The sequence below is a fragment of the Gavia stellata genome, chromosome 3 (genome assembly GCF_030936135.1).
Source record: "Gavia stellata isolate bGavSte3 chromosome 3, bGavSte3.hap2, whole genome shotgun sequence".
Taxonomy (NCBI): domain Eukaryota; kingdom Metazoa; phylum Chordata; class Aves; order Gaviiformes; family Gaviidae; genus Gavia; species Gavia stellata.
In genome coordinates, this window is record NC_082596.1 from 4,893,348 (window position 1) to 4,908,940 (window position 15,593).

At 37.4% G+C, this 15,593-nt stretch overlaps 1 protein-coding gene across 26 annotated transcripts in view; it reads left to right on the top strand.

Moving 5' to 3' along the window:
• The window catches only part of PTK2 (protein tyrosine kinase 2), a 181,259-nt gene that overhangs the window by 112,511 nt on the left and 53,155 nt on the right, over positions 1-15,593 (top strand). For 11 of the 26 annotated variants that reach the window (XM_059836002.1, XM_059835993.1, XM_059835982.1 and 8 more), the window contains 3 exons: positions 1,178-1,230; positions 11,551-11,568; positions 15,471-15,527. In XM_059836002.1, the coding sequence (XP_059691985.1) occupies positions 1,178-1,230; positions 11,551-11,568; positions 15,471-15,527 (128 nt within the window). Of the gene's footprint in view, positions 1-1,177; positions 1,231-10,257; positions 10,342-11,550; positions 11,569-15,470; positions 15,528-15,593 lie in introns of all 26 variants that reach the window. The other 15 variants (XM_059836004.1, XM_059836003.1, XM_059835984.1 and 12 more) reach the window with 3 other exon arrangements.

Below are 15,593 nucleotides of genomic sequence, written 5' to 3' on the forward strand. Positions count from 1 at the left end.
TTATTATTATTATTATTATTATTATTATTATTATTACTTTTTTAACTATTGGGTGGAGTATGGAACACAATTTGTTCCTGAATCTGCAATAAACTAGCCACTTAGATGTTAGTGGTTGCTCTTCCTTCACAGGTCCTGCTGCAGTCCTCACTAGCCAGGTAGCTTTCTCATGGTGCAGAAGGCAAGGAGTTAAAAAGCAGGGAGGAAAAGGAAATGAAAGTCAAGGCTGGAAGCAGTAAAATTGGTAAACTTAGTGTACACTCATGTGGAAGAGGAAAATTTGGTTTTACTTAAATAGATACAACTGAGAAACACAAAATAACTTTCTAATTACATAAACCTTATCCTTTTTTTATTTGTAGGGATTTCTGGGACAAAATAAGTTTTGAAGGAAAAGCTTCTTCCCATTTTTGGGACAGTATACCCAAACTGAATTTGTACGCTTGAGTCTGTTTAAACAAGGGCACCATGTATGCTCTTAGTCTGGCAGCAGAGGAACAGGCTTTTGTCAGATACATAAAACTACTAGCCAACAGCATCTTGCATCTGGAAAGATTTGCCTTTGCCAGATGAAATTCTAGATTTCTGAAAGCATGAAGTGCCATACTCTTGCTGTCTTACCATTAAAATTATGTTTATGTACGTACATGATAAAAAATTTAGAAGAATTCATTGGAATTTCTGTTACTAATGAACATTTATACCTAACTACATTTAAATTTAATTGTTTTTCTTAATTTACTTGACATGTGAGTCAATTTAAAATTGTTGTACAGGGTAAGTCATCTTACAGACAAAAACTCAATTCATACTTTACTTCCAGTAAGTAATACAGAAAGAAGCACCATCAGATTACCTACATTGACAAAGTTTAGACATGCACGGCTTGATCTTAAAAGTTTGTAAAACTTAGGTTTTGGGGTTTTCCTTGAAATTTGCTCTGTCGTTGTGAATCAATATGCTAATTAAAACGGTAACGCATTCTCTCCGCTCTTGCCCCCCCCGATGGGTTTGAAATGGTAGATCCCTTTTTGACTTTTCTCCCCCTCAAAATCTGTCACTGTGGGAAATGGATTGGCCCTGCTAATTACAGTAGGTGCCCTGTTAGGATGAATTCCCAGTGTATGTGACCGTGAAGAATGTACAGCATTCAGCGATTCCAACCTCTGTTTTACAGGCTGGCCAACAATGAGAAGCAAGGAGTAAGGTCACACACAGTCTCTGTGTCAGGTAAGGCTCATTAAAAAAACAATACGCAAGTTTATTTATAAAGCTAGCAGATGTTTAGGCAGATTTTTCACTCGCAGTTAGCTCACATCTTGCTGCACAGCTATTGACTTTCCCAAGACCGTAGCTGTGCTGCCTTTGTAGTGCAGTTTCTAAAGAGAAACTTTTTGCAGCTATCCTATGTAGCCTCACTGGCGAGAACAGCCATATCCGTGCAGTAACGCGGGGCCAGAATACTTCAAAGCGAGGCTGCCTGTGAGTGTTTTCACTTAGCTTTGTAATGAAATAGAATATCGTGGGCTAGAACTTATATTACCTGCGTATGTGTTAATTATGAAGGAGCAGCTTTGAAAAGTGAAAATAGGCAATTAAATATTAATCATCGCTTTTTGGAAAGAAGCAACTTAATAGCTGGTTTTTTTGTAGCTGCTGTTTAGATCAAAACATTTAATTTTTGCTATTGAAAGTCGTAAGTTAATTGAAGGATGGGCATGTGAGGTAATACATGTTTTCTATAGCTTATAGGCTTCTGAGTTTTCTGTTAGTTGCTGTGGGGTTTTTTGAGTTTTTATGCTGAATTGATTCAGTGTCTTAGTAGCAAATACATTTCTAAACCCTTATACATAATATTTATAAGGAGATTTTTCAATGTGAAAGTGTATTATATATGATAATATAATATATGATACGTTCCTATGGATTTCTAATATGTGGCCACAAACTTCAGGAACCAGTACTGTGACCCAGTGGAGTGTCCGCCCCTGACTTAGAGGGAGGCTACAGCCCCACTTTAACATTTATGTGAGCACTTAGTGGCACATATTAAAAAAACAACATATTTCATACAAGGAGGAGGAAAGATAACGTAGATGTTTGATTAATTTCTTATTTTTCAGATTCCTTTCCCCATCCTTAACCTTTTTTTAAAGATGGTTGGGATTCACCCCTTGGCATAGGAAGCCCAAGTAAACAGACGTGCAAGAAAATAAATGAGAGGATCTGGAATTAAAATGTGTATCAAGCTGCAGAGGTGTAATAGACCTTCTTCAGTTACTGTTACCTCTCAAATAGCAGCTCTTCTTCCTTCAGTACCTATCAAGCAAGCATGGTAGATAAGCATGAAGCATGGTCAGCATATTCTCTCTTCATTTTTACCTGTGTGGCTCGTTTTAGCTGGTAGAAAAAGTTGAAATTTCTTCAGTGAGTAGTGCTGTGCTTTTTAATCACTCCACTCACACAGAAAAAGCTGATCTTCAGGACAGAAAAGTCATACTCCCCTGCCACCTCAAATTTTCACCCTTTCAATTTTTCTAAGAATGCTGATACACTTCTACTATTAAAAGCAGTACTAAATGCTTACTTCATGATCCTTTATTGCTGTCACTTTGACTTTGCAAATTTAGGTGTCTTTTGCTTGATGCGTTTATATCTGAAGTACTCTTGTGTCTCAGAGCACAAACTTGCTTCTTCTCTATTCTTTTGAAGTACTGTTTTGATATTACTGTAGGGAAGTTAGTCGTAATAGCACGTAACTCTGGCATTTGGGGCGTCACATAAAGGTGAATGGTGGGCAAATGAGAGCTTTGCTGTAGCACCACAGAAGAAACAGAAGTGGCAGCGCTGGAGATGAGCTGGTTCTTCAAGTGAATGTCAAGGAAGCTGTAAGGTGCAAAGCTGGCCCTTGGTGCCATAAGCAAAACAATAGAATTAAAACAGAAAATGTCCTTCTCTTTCTTTCCAATACCAAAATCAAAACCAATTAGGTATTTTTCTTGTATTGTAGTAAGGTTTTATATCTTGCCACAATGAAATCATTGTGCTTGATGCTTGTTTTTTATACCGTGTTACAAACGACTGGAAACACTGACATAATACTGGAATGATTCAAGCCATTGCATTTATTATTCAGTCTCAAGGGTTTCTTCTTTTTTTGATATAATAAGGGTAGATAGAACACAGCCTTTTTTTTTTTGATGTTGGGGTTTTTTGCCCCAAAGTTATTTGAAGTGCATCGAGTGTGGCATGGATGTCAGTATATTAAATTGAAACCACAGACAGATTGTTGAGATGAAGTTGCGTGATAAGGGTTTTTCCTCGGGAGGTGCTTTCTGTAAGAATCTCTGAGTCCCCAAAGGAATCAACTTGCTATAAATGAAGTAATGCTTCATGTAGATCTGAAGAAGTGTCTCTCCTGTTGTCACATGTAACTGATCCATCAGTATGGAACAACGGAGGCAACAGATGTACGTAATGTTCAGTTAACCCGAGAGTTACAGGTCAGCAGAGTCTGACAGCTGACAGCATCCAGTGCGAAGCCAGCTGTGGGTGATGCTGTCTTGGTTTGCAGAATAAGAGCTTTTCTCTGGTGACATTTAAATGACTTAGAGCTAAAGGCTTCAAATAAGATGAGCTTTTATAACTTAGTGACAGCTGTAACATCCTTCATGCCTTTGATGGTTTAAATCATAAATTAACTCTGCTCTTTCTTTACAGTGAGATTGCTATCCTTTGTTTAAACCTCTTCCAATGCTAAAGCTGAATAGCAAAAATCCGACACACATATTTGGCAGGAAAATTAAGCAGTCAGACATGTTTATAGTATTAATACCCTTAGTTCTAAAGGAAAGTTTCACAGTGAGTTCCACACCACACTTTGGGGAAACCAGCAGTAGCCAAAATCCAATGTGGAACATGATTTGGTGGTCTAAAAGTTCGGGTATTTGTGTGAAGTTTTGTAGGTTTAAAAATGAGCCTTTTCATGAAAGACGCTTTGTCTTTCTTTTTGAAATATTTATTAACATACCTTGAAATATTTCTGGTCTAGTGAAATGAAAACTTGTTCTTTCCAAGTGTTTCAGTATTCCAAATCATACAAAGATAGAAGGTTTTTAAATACTTTTTTTTTTTTTTTGCTCTAAATAAAGGCCTTTTCAAACTAGTGAAGGGTGAAGTTGGTTCCAGGAATCCAAAGCAGCAGATTGCTGGACCTGGGAGCCAAGAGGTGTTCTCTTACGGCTGTGTGTCACTGAACCAGGTTTCACCACACACCTCTTACTGCATGCTTCTGTTTCTGTTTTTTCTGCTATTATTTGTCTGCCTTGCTTCTTCAAATGCTATGTTCCTTGCAGAGGGCACTGTCTTTCACTGTGTGCAAGTAAGATGCCTGCCAGATTTCCCCCGTTTTTTAAAGCATAGTAATAATTTTATCCCTCAAATTTTACATTTGTGTGTGTGTAGAATTACAAATAAATATAAATAAGAAGCCAAATTCAATGAATTGGATTTCAGATTTCATTGGTATACATCTCATGTTTTGGTTTAAGTTACTGTGATTCACTAAAAGTAATGAGTTTTAGCTAATAGACAGATAGTTCCAACTTTTATCTCCTTCTCCCTCTACTTCTGTATTTACATTAAAAGAGAATTCTTTGTACTTAGCCAGGAGTGTACACTCAGGAAACGGTAAGGCTCAAAAATTTGCTCTGTGCAAATAGTATATCAAATTTGTAAGAAGCAGCATACCAGTTTACTGTAATTTTATTGACTAGATTTCCTGCTGTTTTGCTTGGAGTCACCTTATTAAAATGCTCTACTCTAGTCTACAGGAACTTATTTTGGCCAGCAGTTTGTTTTGAAATAGCAAACATTAGCCTTAGTAAGGTGATGCACATATTTCCTGATACATATATTTCCAAAAATAATAATTTACCTAGTCAATTATATATTATAAAAAGTTCTTCATAAAATGAAATCAATAAAGCCTTAGTTTGCTTGCTCCCTTTTTACATAAATTCTGTCTGACACAGAGTTCTTTGATTTCTCCTGCCCCATCCTCACTTATATAAATATGACTATGAAGAATAAATACGCTTTTGCTTCCCTTGGCTAATCGCTGTGCCTCCTTTGCACTAGAGAATTCTGTGGACGTAAATTTTTTTTAATCGTAGCTCAAACGTTACTTTTCATGCAGTGCTACAGAATGACATTTCAGACCCGCTTGTTTCAGTCAGTGTTGAACAAGCAGAATATTGAACAAGTCTTGGCAGGGTTAGGTTCTTGGCAGGGTTAGGTTTACGGTTGGACTCCATCTTAAGGGTCTTTTCCAACCTAAATGGTTCTGTGGTTCTAAGTAGTCACTCTTGGCATTTGAATATTCAGGTACTGCTGAACAAAATAACGTGTTTGTGGGGAGGGAGCTGTAACTGGGAAGATGACAGTAAGGAAGAAGATGAGCCATTCTGCAGGGGCCAGCACAAGGCATGTGCCTGAAGGGGGTTTCTAGGGCCTGCCACAGGCTTGGTTTTGGTTCAGAGCGGGTGCTGGTTTTGCAGCTTTAGTATGTGCTTATTTGGTGAAGGAAATTGAAAGGTGTTTAAAAACATGAGTGCTGTTTCAGATGTTAAGGCAGGCTGTTCAAGCCATCTAAGTAACAGACCCCAGGACACACGCCTTTAATAAGGAAATAGGTATCTTAAAGAGAAATCTGTTTGTCATGTTATTCCCCAGCTGGCGCGGCTGTTGTTACTAACACAAATAGCATTTTAAAGTCAAAAGGGGTGTAGTAGTAAGTGCATGGTAATATGCTGGCATAAGTTTCTAATAATGCTGGTGTGCTATTACCTCTCTATAGAGGAAAAAAAGAAAATTTGTTGGCTTATAGTGACTCTGTAGGAAATCATAACTGCATCCCTCGGTTTAGATAGATCCAGTCGTAGATCTCCCTGCAAAGGAGATACCAGATCTCTTGCGAGAGAGCTTCCTTATAAGGAACCAAAGGATTTTAGCATCCTGAAAGAGGGGCTTCTAGCAAGTTTCTAGGTCCTGCCTTAGAATCACAGATGTATAGTATAGTATCATTACACTTAAATCACATAGTGTGGTTAACTCCTGATCATGGCAGTCAAGTGGCATGAGAATTCTTCTCTAAGGTGCTGCTTACGAGCAGATCCTGTTTGAAGTAGTTGCCAATTTAGTATACCATTTAGCTGAAATTTCAATTTGAGTGAAAAAAATTATCTTTTGAAGGAGATAAGCATGATTTAAGTGAGATTTTAGCATGCACAAACAATCATATGGCATAGTTCATCTGTGAGAGAGACTTCCAGTAGATTACCTAGAGCAAACTGAAATATAGCAGGAGCCAAAAGCCAAACCAACAAACAGGAGAGAAAAAAATAACAAATATATTCACCAAATATATTCACAACACTTTAAAATGTTCTTAATGAAAGCAATGTCGGCATATGAAGGGACCTGAATGTACGAGTAAATGATGTGGGCTAATCACAAGCAAAGCTGTGAGCAAGGATGGAAAGACAAATCGCTTCTGCTTGCGAAGCACAGTGCGTGCTCTGTTTTGTGATTCCTATGCTCAAAATGAAGGTCTGCCCTGTGTTCCAACTTTCAGAGTATCTTCTGTAGGGCTTCCATTTCCTAGTTGCATTTGAATTAATTGGTAGGGGGAAAAGGTGTTCTTTGCCTGAGGTTGTAAGGTTGGGGTTTTTTTCATGGTCGTTTTATCAAGTCACTCCAAGAAGGCAATGCTGGAAAGTGTAACTAAAATTTTAAGATGAAAAATTGTATCTTGAGTGCTTATGACTGTGTCTGCCAGCTGAGTTATGTTGTACTCTACAGCTCACTTCTTTGGAAAAGAAAGACTAACAGTCTTAGCATGAATTACATAGCTATACATTCAAATTATTAAGTAATTGGAGGAGTATAAGGCTCTGTACAGCTGTAGCTCTGCCATATGGTCACAGGACTGGGAGACATTCAAGCCTAAGGTTTACTGCAGATTAATTTTACAAACCTTGAGCAAGTCATTAATCTTAAAGTTCATGAAGGGAGTTACTTGCTTCTTAACTCACCCAGCTATTCCGCTGATTAATAGGATAATATAGTTAAAAAAGCCCTTAATGCTAATAAATTACAGTATTTCAGATTCCCATCACAGTTTAATAGGCTGGTGGTGTTATCTTTTTGTAATTTAGACTGACTAAAATGCTTCTTTTCATGCCTAAGATGACCAGAATGAACTGTGGTGACAGTCTAAACAGGTTTCCTCCATATCAGTGCCTAGGCATTGATTTCATCAGTCTGTGGTGTTGGTTAAAGAGTTCTTCCCCTCCTACGCTCCTCCTTTGTGATCTGTTCATTTGATTTGAGCAGACACTTTTGCTTTGCTAGTAATAACACTTCAGTATGACTAAAGAAATGTTCCATACAGTATTAGGTTTGGGGTTTTGTTGTTTATGCATAAACATACTTGATGTGACAACTGCGTAGTGCTCATTTTATTTCAAAAGCTTGAAAACAAATAGATGTAGTCCTTCTACAGATTGTTTTTCAGGGTTTTTCCTCAAACTGGTTCAGGAATGCATGACTAAAATAGAATGGGAAATAATCAGTTTCAGCCTTCCAGTATTGGCTATCTGCTCATACAGTCCTAACGAGGAGCTCCAGTAGTAACTGCTCTCTAGCCTGGTCGCTTCCTTTCTAACATAGGCTGTTGCATAGCAAGTGATTTCTTCCTTTTTTTTTTTTTTTAATCACAATAATTTTAGTGAATACGTAGTATTGAGAAGAGGAACTAAATTAAAAAAAAAAGTCCAGTGCAGTTTTCAGCAGCATTTCTGAGCTTTATGGGCATTTAGGTAGACACCAGTGATATCCCGTCTGGAAGCCGGCTGGTGTGGAATGGTGGAAGCCCTTCTAAGTAGTATTAATTTCAAGCAGGTAGTCTCTAAGCTCCTGAAAAAGTGTTGGAACTTCTTTTTTTTTTTAACTTAGAATCACTCTTTACCTAAATAAACTTTCTTTTGTAGCTAGACTTGAAGATGTGGTAAGTTAAAGACAAAGCAGTCTTCCATTTAGTCTGGCAGAATAGCTGAACAAACTTCAGACAATAAATCATAAAGGCAGAGTTTGAAATGCAGAAGATGAGTTGGACTGAGTATCACAGGGCATCAGGACAGGTACATGATGAATTAAAAACACCTTTGTCATTTCAGTGTGCTCTTCGTATGAAATAGGTTAGTCAGGTTTCAGCTTCTGCTACCCATGTGTCAATGTAAGAGTGAAGAGCATTTCAGCATTTCAAGCTTAAATTAGCTTTGTAGCCTGAGCAGACAGGTCAAGAGTTGAAACATCTCCTCCCTTTTAGATGGCTTGCATTGCTTCCCGTGACTCTATACCTGTTCTTCTGTTTCAGTACGGAGTATTGGATTCCTTTATTCTCATTTCAGTGTCTTTTCAGTAGTCTCTTAAAATACCTGTAGTATTTTTTTCTTTTCTTTCATACTCTGTCTAAAGCTTTTTATGAATGTTACCTCAGGTTTGTGTTAGAATGATAGCGCTGAAAATTGTGTTATGTGATGTTAGGAAGATAAGTCCCTAGGAGTGCAGTAACGTGGTATATACAGAAATACTGGTACACTAACTTATTCAATAATTTTGCCCTCTCTTTGCACCTCTTTTAGGATTTAGCACTGAATTTTATTGATGTTCAGTCATTTTCAATGACATGTACATTTTCACAATTGATGAATGGTTTCTGTTTGTTTAATCACCCCAGCAGTTTTTATAATAGTACTTTTTTGTTGTTTAGGATACAGTGATAAATCTCATGCACTTGTTTTAAATTTGGATTAAAATTGCCATCTTAGCAAAGAATGAGTTCTACATAGTAGTGCATCACCCATTAGATTTGCATGCGTGAAATTCAGCATGCAGCCTCCAGATTGGAGGGATTGAACACACTTAATACGCCTTTAAAAAAATTCTGAGCGTTATCCCTCAAAATCTGGCCACTAAAAACTGCACAGCTGTGTATAAGATGGTGCTTTTGTGTAAGTATAGCTGCTTTGATAGTTGATAGGTTTCCAGAATCTATGAAAAGTGTGCAGTTATTTTTATTAAAAGGTAATTCTCCTTTTCCACCCTTCCTCCACTCCTCCCACCGCTGCCCAGTATACTGTGCCAGTATGCTGCTTCTGGGGTGCTGGGCTTCTCTTTTAACACCTGCACCTCCAGCCTGTGTAACTCGAGGTGGCTGGACCTCACTCTTGAGTTTTGACTGTGAAGGACTACCAGCAACAAGACGTGGGTTTTTCGTTGATTGGCTTTTTAAACCACCTCTCACATTTCCTGAGATAGAGGAGAGAGGGGAAAAGAGGAAAACAGGGAGGAGCGACCAGATAACAAGAGAAATAAAGGGAGCAGCTATCCTCAGGCACTTAGTGTCATCTTGTGTCCTTCTTTCTCACCTTGTGAAATCAGTTGTGACATCTTTGTATTTTCTCCTACTCAAAAATCTCTCTCCTCCTGATAAGTGCTTTGCTAATTAAATACAGTATGGTGACTAGGAAAGGGGACGGTGAGGACAGTACCGTGGGGCGTTCGCCCGGAGGTCCTTGGAGAGCTAGAATATCAATTGGCAAGATGGGTCTGCACTGGGGATAGAACTCCAGTGGCAGATTTCAGATCATAAAATATGTCAGTGTTGTATTTCAGTGGGACAGAGAAACTGTGTTTTTCCTTGTTCTGTGTAACCCTGCTATGCGAAATACTTGTTTTGTGTTAAGTTCTTTTTAAGGGTCCAGAAGGTCAATACGTCCATGTTTAAGTCTGGCGACTGCCACTTAAATCAGAATTTAGCCTATAGCACAGTCTAGTAGAACTTAGATGGGGAGCTTGCAAAAATGGGTTACGCTTCTGGCGTAGACAATGTTCTTTGCGTTGTCAATGGATGGTATATGTAGTTGGCAAAAGCTGACTTTTTAATAGATTCTAGTCTCACTTTTAAAAGCTGAAATAAGAATAACTTTGCTGTAGAAAGGAATTTGAAGGAAAATATGAAATATGCTTTAGAGTTTCAGCAACATTCGTGTATCCATTTGCGTATACAGAATTGTAATGTAAACCTTTACTTTTATGTTCATTCATTGTAGATGTTCTCTCCAGTCTCTTTTCTTTTATTTCCAAATAATTTGTTTCTGTTTTTCTCTTTCCTTTTCTTGCCTCTTTGTAAAGGAGTCAATCACTGTCAGCATAAAGTAAAGAAAGCTAGACGCTTTCTCCCTTTCGTCTTCTGTTCCCATGAGCCGCCGCCTAAGGGTACTGCACTGCTCTTTGTATAGGCTGCCTTATTAACCCAAAAGCTGAATATACTAACGCAGTTACCGGTTTTTTTACTACTTTAGCCTCAGGTAAACAGAGTTCCAAGAATAATGTCATTAAATTTCTGCTACCCCCTTCCTCCTATCGAATTGGATTTTCATGCAGTGTCACAAACTTGCTGGTCCCCATTTTTATGGGGGACTTAGTTTTAAGCATCATATTGTCCAATGACAAACATATTAATAATTTCATTTGTATAGTTATGCAGCCCCTGTACCCATGGGATTTTTGGTTAATATATTTTTACTTCATTCTTGGACCCCTGATACAGCATGCTTATGAATGAAATAGAATAGCAACAATAAGCATCAGCTAAGATCACTTTGAATTAAGTATTGAATACAGTGATGCTTTTGGCTGCATAGTGGTTCAGCGTTTGGTCTGGACCAGTTTGGCTTTGTTAGGGGTAAGAAGAATTGGAGTAATAGGTGCATTACTTTTACAACATTAATGCTCATTTTCCTTTTATTTATGAATAATGTCTAAAGTGCATCAGCTTGTGCTGTGGGTATTGGTGTGGAATAGGGCTGCTACCATAAATGCGGAATATGGTGCTCATTTGAACAGCTTCCCAGTAGAGTTGCTCCGTTTGCCGCTCATTTAAATTTCGGCTTTGTATAACTGCAATGTGCTTTGTATAATTAATACTTAGATGGTTCCATTTCTTACTCATGTCTTAGTGATAGCACAGGAGTGGATTTCCTTTGAAAGGGTGAACACCAACTCTAGTTATCCAAAGTCATAAGTGTGTGTGAAAAGTTAAATTGAACTGATTCATCTGGCTGTAGGAGATCTATTTTGTAGTGACGTATTGACTTAAACCAGGAATTGGCATTTCTTAAAAATGCATTTTAAAAGTTCCACTTCCAAATTTAATTTTTGTGTGAATTTGTGTTTGAAAGTCATTAACTCTGTTTCATCATACAAGCTTCTTAGAACATATCTTTGTCCCTTGGGTTTTAGGTGAGAAGTCTTAAATTCTGCTACTTTTCTGGTTTCTCTTGGGTCAGGTATATAATATAACTGCAGTCTGAATACTTTTGGATTACTCATGAATTTAATAGTATATTTTCCCCTCCCCCTTCTCTGTCCCTTCTCTCTCCCCCTCTGTTTTTCTCTCTCCTTGCATGCCACCTGGATCTGCAGATGAAATTAGTGGGGACGGTAATATGTTTTCTAGTCTGTGTGTTACTAACGTGCAATATGCAACTCTTATATCCATATACCACTTAATGCACTTTTCAGTAATAAATTTTATACAGATTTTAGTATTAAAAAGCAGTCTGCTTTGGACATTAGCCAATAAATACTGTGCTTTACAGGCTGTGCAACTAACACTTTCTGCTAAGCTGGAACTGAAAAGGCAAAACTATTCCAAACACGCAGGATGCGGTATTGCATGTGTTTGCAATGAGAGTTCTGGCATGATGCAAAGAAGGTTTATAGGTTTGCAAGAGTGTCCATTCAGTTTGATTGAAATGGTTGTATCACAGAATTTTTTTGGTCAGTGGGTGAGATCAATGGATGTAACATGTGAGAAATGAGTCTACTAAGCAAGGCTTTAAAGGCATGGTAGCATCAAAGTGCTCTGTAGTCCACTACTGCTCCTTGCATAAAAAGAAGCTGTACAAGATAGATTAATGTAGATTGAATACACGAAATACTGATCAGGCTTCACCCACTCAAACTTCAAAATTTAAAGCCAGATTTCAATGTTTTTCTTCAAAACTTTGAAATTTATTATAAAATATTTAACTTCTCCAGACTTTTAAAGTCTTTTTTCTAGAAAATACTGACTTGCTATCCTCTGCAAACAAGTTGGGTTTTGGTTTTGGTTTTTTTGAAGAGATTTTTAGCTGTTATTCTAAAGGATGCCATCTGATGTTGGAAAAAAAATCAAACTGCTGCTACTGGTAGTGTATGTGTCTTTATTCTTATAAGTAGGAGGTACTAAAAGGGCATAAAAAGCAGTATACAAAGGAAGGCAATAAGAAGAAATAGATAGAGATAATGTCTTGTGGCCCTCCTCTCAGTAAAATGTAAAGGGGGTGTATAAATTCTCATCTCTTTTCTCTCCTTCAGATATAAATCATGGTATGGTAATTCTATCTAAATTTTCATTCTTTCCTTAAACTTTACAAATTCAAAGGGCATTTTTTTCTGTCATAAATTCAGAAATTGTATTTCAGATACTAACCCTACATAGCTTTTTGTTAGTGCTTATCATCTTTTATAAATTATGGTCTCTGATAAATGGAGAAAAAAATCACGAAAAGGGAAATACTAAAGAGGTGGTTAAAATCCTAGATTAGCTATTATGGATTTAATATGCTGAGGTTTTTTTTCTACTGTTTAATAAATGCATTCAGATTTAGTAAAGCTCAAAACGGCTCACTCACCTGTACCACCAAGAGGTGGACCTTTGTCCAAAAGCAACCTATTTCTGTTGCCATCTAGAAGAATCTAGGGTTGGCCAACAGGTGAACAGGTTCAGTGCTGGTTTTAAAATGTGCGAGAGAGCAGCAGTAACGAGCCCTATTTTTAAATACTAGTTTTACTAGACTTATCAAGGGCCTCCACGATAGAACATCTCTTGGAATTGCTGCTTTGTTGTGAGTGTTTAGCTCTTGAGACTGCTGTAGCACATCCTTCTTCGTAAAGCAGCCTGGAGAGCCTTGCCCAGCTGAGTTTTGCTTTAGACTCTGCGTGGGTTCTGGAATATCTCTTAGCAGACATTGTTATAGTCTTAGCAGACTTGCTAGTAGTCTCATACGATATGACTCTAATCGTGAGGTAAAGACTGTATGTGAGGGAGGTCAGTTATCCGTGTTGCAGAACACTTTGAGCACATCACTGTTAATGCCTTGACTGAATTTTCCTCTAATTCCCACAAACAATGCCAGACACATATAGGAATAATTTCCTGCATTTGTATTATATATTCTTCTCCATAGTGTTAAATGTATAACAAAAAATATTTGGTTAGTTAATTGCATACATTTAATTTATTTGGATTGGCTACTGAAGACCCTTTTAGTTTCAGGATGGTTTTGGGCAATGTATCAAAACCACGTAAAGTGCTCTGCGGTGTTCTGGTAATGCCTTTATTATGAATTAACGTCATTAATTTGAAATAGAGAGATGAACAAGCCAAGCCATTTATCACATTTTATAAACACTGTTCCATAATCTAGTGTGACATCTTGTTTTTTTGAAGACCAGTATGTCACCACCAGTTCTAGTTTCCAGGCTTTTTAAATTCTTTTCAAAGGTATTTATATCTTTGATTCAGTCCGTTTTTTTACACAGATGAAGAACTTGCTGGTATCCTCCTCAAATATTAGCTTGTAACAACAGTTGATATATGTCACACTTAACAAAAGTTAAAAATATCTTACCACAATATTACCAGGAAGCAGAGTGATTTATCCCCATCACATAGGTGTCACACTAATGATTTCTTTCAAGTGGATGCTTATTTTTTAGATCAACCCGGGGCTTATTTTCTACAAAAACATTAGTTTATAATGTATGAAGGAAAAAACATACCAAGAAAGAGATTAATGCCTCTGGAGTATGCTGCCTGTTTAGAATTGTGCACTGTCTTTATAATTACTTGAGTTTTCATTAGGTGACTCTGTTTTGCTGTGTCCTAAATAGAAATTGCCTAGCAAAAATTTAAACGGCATAGAATTTCCTGATTCTGTTTTTACAAGACACGGTATATTCCTACAGGAGTTGGAAAGAAAAATAGCTTTAATTTTATTTAAGTAGTATGAAGTTAGGATCATAAAACTACATTTAGTCACTGAAGTGTGTTGAACTTCAAAGGTTATAGGCAACTGCAGTTTCCTAATTGGTGACTATTCGGTTTGTATGAAAATTAAGCCTCTTGTTTATGTACGTGTATAATATTTATGAGCCTTGCTCTGGTTTCAGAGCTGGTTTAAGTTGATTGAACTGAGGGCTGCTGCCAAAAGGGATCAAGGCTTTGTCCCATTTACCATTCAGAAACCATACCTCTAGAAATTATGCCAGGGAGTTGTAGGGATATACATACGCTCCAGGGCAGATGGGGAAAAAGGGCAAGTAAATCATGCCTTTCAGAGGTGGCCCAATATGGGATCACCTGAAACCAACCATGGTTTTGAATTTATTCCATTTTGAGAACCTCTCTATGCATTTAAAGTTGTAACAGCCTTGCAGTGAAAAATAATCTCACTGTTGTGGACTGGTTTTGTAACCCCCGGAGGATTTTATCTGACTGTTAGGAAATTACCTACACACACTGGAAGTTCTTTAGAGCAAGAGAAGGTTCTTTTCTGATATGACTTGACACCATTTAAACCATTTTGAAAACAGATGATGTAAAAGTCGTAAGTTTTAAACAGAGGAAGAAATACACTGTCATTTTTCTGAAAATTTTGAGAACTGGTTGTTTTCAAACACTGCCCATGGGATGTTGATTCTTGACAGCCAAACTGGTGGTGAATTTCCACTAAACAAGGAAAATTGAGACTAATGCAAGTAAAATGGGTATAAGGTGGGAGTGTGACTTAAAAGATCTGGAAGACTATGGAAAATAACTCACCTTGCCACACTGACAGTAGGTAGATGCTGCCCTGGAACATCGTTACTGTCTATTCTGCCTGTTTGACATACAAAACTAGCAAGATATTACTCACACTTTATTGAAGGTAAAACAATTCAATCCATTAATAATGTTTTCTCCTTACTGCAGTGGAATTTGCTGATAAAAAGATTCTCTTTTTAAGTCAATAGTTGAGATGTGTTTCAGTTACAGAACTTGAACTTTTTTGAATACAAATGAATCTTCCTTTTATTCCTTGTTGAATGTATCTATGTGACGTAGGATAATTGGCACTGAGGTCATTATCATACCATAAATTATGCATGAGGAAGTTTTATTCATGCTATTGTAAATGCGTCCCAGCAATGTTGAAGTTGGGGGTTGTGACATATCAGCCTTGATAAATTGGAGATATTGTTCTGGAGAATTGTTTTCATCTGCTTTTCCCGAAACTCTTCAATTCCTCCCTTTACAGAGACAGATGACTATGCAGAGATTATAGATGAAGAAGATACTTATACAATGCCGTCAAGTAAGTATGGTATTTAACTTGGGAACTTTTCTATCCAAAAGCTTCTTTGGTTTAGCGAGGACTGAG